This window comes from Muntiacus reevesi, chromosome 6 (genome assembly GCF_963930625.1).
Source record: "Muntiacus reevesi chromosome 6, mMunRee1.1, whole genome shotgun sequence".
NCBI classification, from domain to species: domain Eukaryota; kingdom Metazoa; phylum Chordata; class Mammalia; order Artiodactyla; family Cervidae; genus Muntiacus; species Muntiacus reevesi.
In genome coordinates this window covers 73,746,488-73,756,506 of record NC_089254.1, presented here as the reverse complement: position 1 = coordinate 73,756,506, position 10,019 = coordinate 73,746,488, and the positions used below count along the sequence as shown (strand labels likewise).

At 42.4% G+C, this 10,019-nt stretch overlaps 1 protein-coding gene across 3 annotated transcripts in view; it reads left to right on the top strand.

The window, feature by feature from the left end:
* The first annotated feature begins 6,269 nt into the window (after positions 1 to 6,269).
* HECW1 (HECT, C2 and WW domain containing E3 ubiquitin protein ligase 1) overlaps positions 6,270 to 10,019 on the top strand; it is a 186,562-nt gene continuing 182,812 nt past the window's right edge. For all 3 annotated transcript variants that reach the window (XM_065939400.1, XM_065939401.1, XM_065939402.1), the window contains exon 1: positions 6,270 to 6,402. In XM_065939400.1, coding sequence (XP_065795472.1) covers positions 6,352 to 6,402 — 51 coding nt within the window. In that variant the 5' untranslated portion in view covers positions 6,270 to 6,351. The remainder of the gene's footprint in view (positions 6,403 to 10,019) is intronic.

Below are 10,019 nucleotides of genomic sequence, written 5' to 3'. Positions count from 1 at the left end.
AGCTTTGAATTGATGGTTGATGTTTAATCACTAAATCGTGTCCGACTCCTTGTGACCTCATGGGCTGCTACACACCAGGCTTCCCTGTCCTTTACTACCCACAGAGTTTGCTCAAACTCATGTCCATTGAGTGGGTGATGCCATCCAACCGTCTCATCCTCTGTCACCTCCTTCTCATCTGGCCCTCAATCTTTCCCAGCATCAGGGTCTTAGATGGTTGAACATGCTTTATTAATAATTTACTTTAAAAAGCAAAAGGTGTTATTATGTGAAGTGTATACACGCAAGTATGCAAAACATACTCTTAAAAGTGTTTTTTATACTTTACTTCATTGTCCATATTTTCCATAATCAACATATTAAAATGAATGCTAAGATAATTGTAGACATTATTTTTAAATACATTGTAATTGAAGACAAATTCCCAGATTTGAGAAACAAGAACTCAAATTGGGAGAGTCCTCATGTTGTTCCAGACAAAATTAATATAAGGGACTAAGAAAAAGCCCAATAAATTTTTCAAATTTAAAAAGAAAAAAACCCTATTAACAGTAAATTGGGAAAAGCAGGCCACCTTCCAATGAACCAGACTCAAGTTGGCTACAGATTTTGTCCTCTACAAAATAAAATGCCAAAAAGTTATGGAGTTTCCACATGATTATCTAGTCATCATCATCAGAAAATATGCCTCTCTTCTGTGTATTTCAATAATTTCTCAAAGTCTTCCTTCAAATTACCAAGATACTAATCACAATGAATTCAATAAGAGAAAATTATAGAAGAAACAGACACAATAATCACCAAATCACCTAAAATCTTAAGACTGAGGGTTTAGAAACAATAACTTCTAATGGGATAGGATGAATGCTGAGAAGTCTAAATGATAGGTTTAACTTGGGTTCAAAAACACTAAAAACAAAACAAATTTTGATGACACACTTTCAGAAAAAAGCTGGACCACGTGGCCACAAGTGAAGTGAGGCTGTCAGGGGTGGCCACAAGTGAAGTGAGGCTGGCAGCCTGGATGGGAGGAATTGGGTGGCAGTTCCTGGGGGTGTCCTCTCTAGCTCTGGCCTTTTCTTCCAGGGTTACACCCTGCTTCTCAGTCCCATTTTATTTTTGTCTTTCAGCTGAAACTAAGATCTGCTTCAAATACTACCATGGAGTGAGTGGAGCCTTGCGAGCCACCACCCCCAGTGTCACTGTCAAAAATTCGGCAGCTCCTGTAAGTCCTGTGTCCTCCTCTTTTGTCCTCTGAGAACTAACTCTGGTGCTTCTTTACTCTGCTATTCTGTTCTTATATTTTAATGTGTGTGTGCTGAGGGTGGGGAATCTCCACACAAATATAGAGATATATTGATAAATTATGAATGGGTAGAGGAAACACATCTCAAAATCATGCAGTGAAATGAGATCCCAAGTAAACTTACTTATCAGAATGCATACATCCTGCTTTTTGTTAGAGAAATATCAGGCTTCATTAGATAACCAGATGTTTCTAACAGATTCACACATAAGTGGGCTTCCCAGATGGCACTAGTGATAAAGAACCCACCTGCCAACAGAGGAGACATAAGAGGTGCAGGTTCAATCCCTGGGTCAGGAACATCCCCTTGAAGAGGATATGGCGACCCGCTCCAGTATTCTTGCCTGGAGAATCCCATGGACAGAGAAGCCTGGCGGGCTACAGTCTGTAGGGTCGCAAAGAGTCGGACACGCCTAAAGTGACTTAACACGCATGCGTAATTGCAGTGAATAAAAGTCTCTCTTAGGAATACATTTTAAAAATTCCTTGATATTAAATATTTAAATTACTGTATGTTTACATTTTTTAGGCTTAAGGTAAATTTCTGGGATAGAATTTAAAGTTTAGACTGATTTTAGTCATAGGATTATAAAATGATAGGCCTAGAAAAGACTAGAATCTCTTGTCCTTTTCTTCTTTTCTTTATATAAATGAGAAAAGTGTAATTTTCCTGAGGAATTTAAGTAATATACCTAGGGTCACACACTTAGCAAGTTGCAGATTAGAGATTTAAATCACACTGTCTGTTTCCTACTTGGTGGCTCCGCTGAGTACTATGGTGATAAATGCTCTCTTTTCCTAAACTACAGTCTGGTTTTATCTTTGTTGATGCTTCTTACCTTTGTTCTCAGTTCATCAGATGAGGCTAACTGAAATCTTACAAATGGCATTCCCTTTCCTTTCATGTAAATTAAAAATGACTGACGGGAAAGTTGAACCACTGAGGACTTTGTAAGTAGTGTATCACTTTTACTTACTAGTGTAAGTAAAAAAAGATTTGAGGTTTTTTTCCCAATGTAAAAAGAGAGAGAGAGAAATTGAATGAGAAATGAAATAAGAATGATTTAGAAAGAACCTCAGCTCTAAAACACACCATTTGCTGTTTCACAAATCATTTCTTCCATGTGCTAAGGATGATTGCATTGAGTCCTCAGTGGGAGCAGTAAGACAAACAGGCTTGAGAACCAGGAACCTGTCTGCCTCCATCCTGGCAGGTGGAGCAGAACTGGACTTGGGCTGGGGCAGGAGGAGGCTGGGGGTGGACAGGGCTTTCCAGGGCTTCCCATGAGGGGACACACAGTAGGCGGGGCAGGGAGAAGAGAAGGAGGGGCCAGCTACATTGTTCACTGGCTCCACCATTTCTCCCTACATTCACCCTGTCTACTTATATGTGATGTCTGTCACTTTATGGGGTGGGTCACAACTCTTAAGTGTGATAATCTGACGACATATCCCCAGAATGGTCAGCCCGACTTCAGGCCCATTTGTAAGGACCATCCCCCAAAGAGGGGAGCTGATTGTCCAGGGAGGAGGGGCAACAGAATAGAAGCAGTGAAACTGGAGCTGAATATCGAGGTGGACAAAGCAAGAAGGCTTTGAACACACAACAGAGAAGGAAGAGGCTGAAGGCAGGGTCTAGCTGATTCAGCCTCCAGACAGGCTTGGCCAGTTTTCGCCACAGCACAGCGAGTCAAGTGATGGGGCAGCTTCTCCCAGGCACCTGAATTCCTCAGCCAAGATGGGCCTTGTCCAGGGATGGGACTGGCCTGCTGGCTCAAGGCTGGAACGGGAGAGGAGAACTCCTCATCTTCTGCTCAGGTGGGCTGCTATGGGTGTGTCCAGCCCTGGAATTCCAGTGAATTCTTATCTTCGGGGAAGTCCTTTTTGGAGGAAGCTCTCTGGGGCATTTGGCTTCTGTGAACTCAGCCTACTGGGAACTCCAGTTTTAACCTGCTGCTCAGATTAATGCAAAATGTGGTAGACATCATCAGAGAGGTATACAACCTAAGCCTAAAAAAATACAAGGTGCCAGTTACCCGGAAAACTGCCTAAGGTTACACTGAGGAAAAGCCCTCTTTGAGATGAGATCAGTCTGTCACCTGGCTTAGGCTTTCCAGGGGATGTGGCATCAGAGACATGGGCTTAGGTCTGAGGAGAGGAAACATCAGGTTGTTTGACAGGCAGGTTAAGGAGCTGGCCTGCTTCTGAGTCAACACTGACCCCACCGCATTACTCCATGTGTGCTCCTGTGGCTTATGCTTAAAATGCAGACATCTGGAAACACTCTGACATGTTACTGCTGTCCTGTTATCTTCTCCTAAGTGATTTCTTGTATAAATCAGTAGACACTTGGGTTGACACTTTAATGTACTTTCCATACACAACTTTTGTTTCTTTTCTTAATCCGAGAGCCTGACCTCCAAGCCCATGTGATGCCAGGAGTGGAGAGTAATCTTCCCACTACCTCGTCAGTGATGAGTCCTATGGCAGAAGGGAGGATGCACTTTCTTGCAAGACAGCCTTTTAAAGTGCAGTTGGATTTTGTGATAGTTAAACTCCTGGTGGCCTTTATTATTCTGTACCATGGTTTACTTGTATTGTTCTAGTTGATTCATGGCACATGGTGAGACAGTTGGGAAGTGTCTTTTTGGTTAATTGACCATTGGCCATGTGGTCGTGGAACTGAATTTAATCTAGCCTTTGCTTTCTGAACTCAGTTTAGTTTTTGAACTTTGCCTTTGCATTTGGTCTGTGGACTTAAGCTCACTGTTTCTAAAGGGAAGTGCTATTCAATCTTTCTAAAATCAGCTTGTCAATAAACTCTGAGTATCCATTTTTAAACTGAGGATTGCTGGTGCTGCCCTGATCTCTTATGAAGAGTTGTTTCTATATGGCCACTCTGTCACGTCCCCAGTTGTGGTGGCTGGAAGTCCAAATCAAGGTGTTCACAGGGTTGGTTTCTTTTGATGCCTCTCTTCTTGGCTTGCAGACCACTGTCTTCTCTTTGTGTACAAAAATAGCCTTTTCTCTATGTGCCTGAGTCCTTGGCATCTCTTCTTGTTCTTATAAGGACACCAGTCCTATTGGACCAGGACCCAACTCTAAAGACCTCATTTAACCTTAATTACCTCTCTAAAGGCACAGTCTCCAAATACAGGGAGTTAGGATTTAAACAAATGAGTTTGGTTGGGGGACACAAGTCAGTCCATAACAGAGACCCACTGTCTCCACACACGCTTCCCAGGTTACTCTAGTGGTATAAAAAAAAGAACAAAAAACAGCTGCCAATGCAGGAGACGTAAGAGATGCTGGTTCAGTCCCTGGTTCAGGAAGATCCCCGGGAGGAGGGCATGGCAACCCACTCCAGTATTCTTGCCTGGAGAATCCATGGACAGAGGAGTCTGGTGGGCTACAGTTCACTGGGTCACAAAGAATCAGACACAACTGAAGAAGCTTAGCACACACGCAGGCATATATACACATATGTATATATTCAGTTATATATATTGTTTTTATTTACATGAACTTGATCATTTCTATACAATCCAATAAACCAACTTTATACTCATCCATTATAATACTAACCATGAAACACTAGAGATTTTTAGAATGAGGACCAAAATAAGTATAAATGAGGACCAAAATTTTTAACATTTAAAAAATACACAAATAGTATACCTTCCTTGGAAATACTTATAAACAAAGAGGAAAATATCACTTGTAATTCCACCACTCAAAAGAGCCTCAGGAACTTGTCAAAAAGAAGGGCTTTTGATTGCCTCTGGCCTTGGAGGCGGCTTTTGGAGTAAGGTTAACAAGTGTCCTGGGGAGAGGGTGGCCAGCCAGCCCCTGGGCTCCACGGGCCTCAGAGCCAGTCAGCACTGTGGCTTTTACACAGAAAGTGCCCGATAAATGGCCATCAGGTTGACGAAAGTCTAGCTAAAAACATTCTGGTTTTCAAATTCTAAATGGCCTTTCTATAAAAAGTTTCCTTTTTTTTTTTTTTTTTTTCACTGAGAGATAAGAAATCTCAAATTATAAAGATGTGGACTTCAGATTTGCACCTTTCAACTCAAGTGTTCAACTCAGAGGTCACGCTCTGGGAAAAGCACTCCTTCAGGGAAAGAGTCTGAGAGAAAGTAAGTAAATTAAACCTGACCCATGAGCAGAGTGAATGAAAGCAGTGTGTTGAGCATCCAATAGGTTAGAGATACCTGGGATTGGCAAGGAGGGTCCAGGTTCTCCCCTACTTCAAGCAGGAAAATAACCCCCAGCCCACACTGGTTGAGATGCTGGCCAGAGAGAGAAGCACAGCCCAGGTGGTCTCCTCCACCACCCAGAGGACTGTCTTCCGTTACACTGGCCACTGTTCAGACATCATTAAAAGTTCCATGGTTATCCTGTACAACAAACTGACATCAGGGCGTTTGCCTTTCTTGGTCTATGCAGAAAGCGAAGTTCAGGTTGATTAACAGGCAGATTAACTCTACTGTTTTAATTTCTTTGGTTCAAAATGCATGATCTGCAAGACTGACCTGAGGAGCCGAGCCCTCAAATGTGCTTACTCCAAGGTTTGTTGCTTCCCCTGCCCCTCACAATAATTAATCTTGGGTCTAGTAGATCATTAGGTATGACCCCTTTCAACCACCTGAACTGAGCCCAGGATTTAAGGTTGCCCATTGGGCTGACTGGGGAGGGAGACAGGGTCCCCACTTTTAGGTTAGGGTTCTTCTCCAGGGCTTTTTCATTAAGGAGTCCCAAAACTCAGAAGCCAATCCTTGCATCTTAATCACAGAGATAAATCTTTTTTCTTCTTTGAAGTTTTCCTATGTTGCTCTTAACAGAGGTAGCAGAAGCCCTTAAATGAGTAAAGTCCTCAGGCATGTGAGGGTGTAAAGGCTCTGTCTGTGCTCAGCCAAGGGTAAGTCAGAATTATCAGGCAGCGTTAGGATTGAGAGCAGAGTCTGACCCTTAGAGCTTTCTTATACCTCCCCCAGGGCTGTAGACAGTTTCCCTGCCCACGTTCTTGACCGCAACTAACTTTGATGAAAATGGCTGCTCTGTCAGAACCTAAAGAGGACTGCATTTCAGAGGAGGTTAGTATAATCTTAGCACTAATACTTCAGTTCATGGGTTCAGGTATTTGTTCACCCAAATAGATGCATGTGCACATAGCCACTACCGGGTTACTTTAAAGAACTCCCTGAGTTTCTTGGGAGCCTCTTTAATTTTTCAGCCAACTACATAGTTTGTGTGTGTTACACTTTCAAATGACAAAAAAAAAAAAAATATTGGTTGCTTAAAATTGTCAACATTAACCTAATATTTTTTTCTTAATCTATTTGAAACTATTATTCTCTTTTCTTCCTAGACCCTTTCTAGCAATTTGTAAGTTTCTATAATTGCCTTTTTCTGAAGGCTTAGCTGAAATGAGGTGATTTTGCTTTCTTAGGGCATAATGACTACTGCTGAGGAAAAATAAGGAGGTTTTCTCAACCAGGAGACTAACATGTCAAAGAGTTGTTTATTACCTGAAACAACCATGCGGTTTATGGGTAGAGTTCTCTCAGATAACCTGCCTTAGGAAGATTCTGCGTTGCGCTCTCAGATGTCCCAAATTTGCCTTGTTGAAACACTTTGAACTGAAAAGCCAATAGCATACCCAATCCCAACAGTTATTTGGCATTTTTTGCCTTATTCCTTTGTACACTTAATTCCCACTCTTAAAATCTTTTCTTGAATAATGTAGGGAAAGAATGGAATAAAGTTATGGATAATATCATTTTCTCATATTTTTTCTTCTTACTTGGGCTGTGCAAATTAAAATGGGACTAATACTTTTCTCATTCATTGAATAAGATTTTGTTGCCAAATATTAGAGAAAATACCCCACTGCTCTGTACTTCCTAAACAGTAAAACAGAGATGCCAGGAAATGAATTTATACTCCTGACCATCAGAATTACTCATGTAGAATTAAGGTCCAGATGTGGTAGTTATGGGTCCTGAGTTTTTTCCTCTACAAGTTTAATCCTGAATAAAGGCATGAACAAAAATCAGTGACCACTGTTCTTATTATCCATAATTGTACTATAAAATGCAGTTAAGAGATAATTCTGTTGTATTTCTTGATGGCTTCCATATTCATATTAAAGAGACAATCTGTCCCACATTTTGGCCTCTCAGTTCCTATGACCAACCTTCCTCAGCCATTGATTCCCATGGTTCTAGTCTGGGTCTTCCCAACACGAGTGGTTGCATCACTTCCAAATTCTCAGATCCCAGTATACCACTCTTAGGCCATTATCTCCCCACTTTGCAGCTTGCTGGCCTGCCCCAAGTCTGTTGATCTTAACTACATGATCACACACGTGTTTCACCTCCCTCTTTAGGCTTATCGCTGACCCATTCATCTCTTTGTCACTCTCATCTGACAAAGTCCAACTATGGTTAAACCCAATTTTGCCCACCCTTGTTCTAGGAAGTAGAAGAATTTTTATAACCACAAATCTCAAGAGCCCTCTAGCACTCCCAAGGAGCACTCAACTTTTCCCACATTTAAAGAAGGCTATTTCATATTTTCTTCTTTTTCCTCAAATCTATAGCACCTATCCCCTCTCCACCATGATGACCTGCTTTCTTTTGCTGAGAAAATGGAGGCCATCAGACCCCAGTCAGCTTCCCTTCACACAGCCCACTGTGCTAGCCTGCCTGAACGTAGGCTCACAAGCTCTGTTCCTTCTCATTCCCACTGTATCAGGTCAACCTGTCAATTTATACATAGGATCCTAGCTCGTCTTGCCTTCTAAGAAACTCTGATCCTGAGATTAATATCCGTCTCCTGCAATTCTCCTCTCTGTTGGAACTTTCTCAGCTCATCACGTAATGTTTCTGCTCAAAATTGGCTTTTCTCTGCAACATTCTTTCCATAACCTTCCAGTCCTGGGTGGCCTGCCCCCGCCTACTGCTGCCCCCCCTCCTTTTCCATGTATTTCTAGTATCACTGGTTGTCTTTCCCACCCTTGAGTTCAGCAAGCCAGTCTGCTCTTAGGGCCTTTGTTCTTCATGTGAGGAACATTTCCCCCAGATATTGAAATGGCTTACTCCATCTTTTCATTCAGGATTTTTCTCAACGTCACCTTCTCAGTGGTCTCTGTAAGCATCCAATGTAAAGGAGTCTCCGCACACGTACAGGCACTCTCCAGGCTCCATCATACTTTGTTTTCACTCATGGTGCTCATGGTGCAATTTCTGTGTGTTTGATCCCCCTATTAAAGTATAACCTCTAAGATCAAGGATGCACTTGCCTGTCCTATTCAGAGCTGGTTCCCAGCACCAGCTAGAACAATACCTGGCATGTGGCGGGCCACCCATAAAACACTGGTACCCAATAGGTATGGTTCAAGGCCCTGGCTTGGCCCTTTAACTTGGTGGCCTTTAACTTCTCTGAGGGAGGCTCCATTTCTGAATCTACAGCAATATAGAGGGATGATAAAAATAGGACCTATTTCATTGGACTGTTAAAAGGTTGTCTGAGGATGAGATGAAATGATGCCAGGGATGTTCTCAGCACTGGCCCAGCATGTAGTGAGGATACAGTAAGAATTGATTGCTATTATGAGTCTTATGAGCAGATCCTGCTTCTCTGTGGGTCTCCTCCAGCTCTCTGGTTGCAAAAATATATAGATTTCAGCATCAGTATCATATAGAGAAGCTGAATGCATATTTGGACAATATACAGAAAAATTAAAAGCTCCAAAAATAATGAGTTAGCACCTATAAGAATGGGTTTAATCCCTTCATTCAGGGTATTTTAAGAGGAAATCACTGTCCCATAAACAGTACCTGTGGGATGGATGGAGAATAGTTCAAAATGGTGGCTGAACTGTGGATTGTAGTTTAATAAATCTTTGTGAGAAAAGAACTAGGCCAGAAGTGCTACAGTTTACTTCTTGTGCCCAAATGAGCCTGTTGCTTAGAGATGTTGTCTTAGAAGATCACAATGTAGGCAACCAGAGAGTGGGCCTGGGCTTCCCACACAGCCCCCGGAAAGGCAGAGAGGAGAGAGAAGAGGTTCTTGATGCTGACCAATATTTAATGAAAGAGCCAGAACTCTCCTCCAGATATGAGATAAAGGGAGGTACCCACTCATCACATCGTCCAGCAAGTTATAGGGAGCAGGAACCTCCACGATGTGTCTAGGGGAGGGCAGCTGTTGCTGCTCTGGGGGTATGAGGGCCCTGACGTGGCAGAGTACCTGGGCATCTGTGGACCTAAGCAGGCTTCTCTTAGTTTTTCATGGAAGATGAGTATCTGTGTGCCATGTCATGGGACAGCAGACATTGCCCTAGAGAGAGACACACATTTTGCTTAGAACCTAAACACATTTTTATATTTTAAAATACACCTTAGAAATTTCAAAGCAAGTCATTGAGGAGATAGTTTGTATGAAAGTAAAATCAGTTTATAGGCATCTTTTCAGGAGCATCATTCATTTTTCAAGGAGTAAATATTGTCGCAGCCTCACCACACACTCCTGTAGCTGAGCCGTGCACACCGCTCCCCAGGTGAGCCCTCACATTGCCTTGCTATTTAGTCAGAGGGAGTGGGTGGCTGCAAAGAGCTCTGTGCAAAGTGCAGCCCTTGTCTTCCACTGATCAGACTGTCTGACACAGATGGAAAGGCAGCTGATATACTTCCTATGATCTAATTTA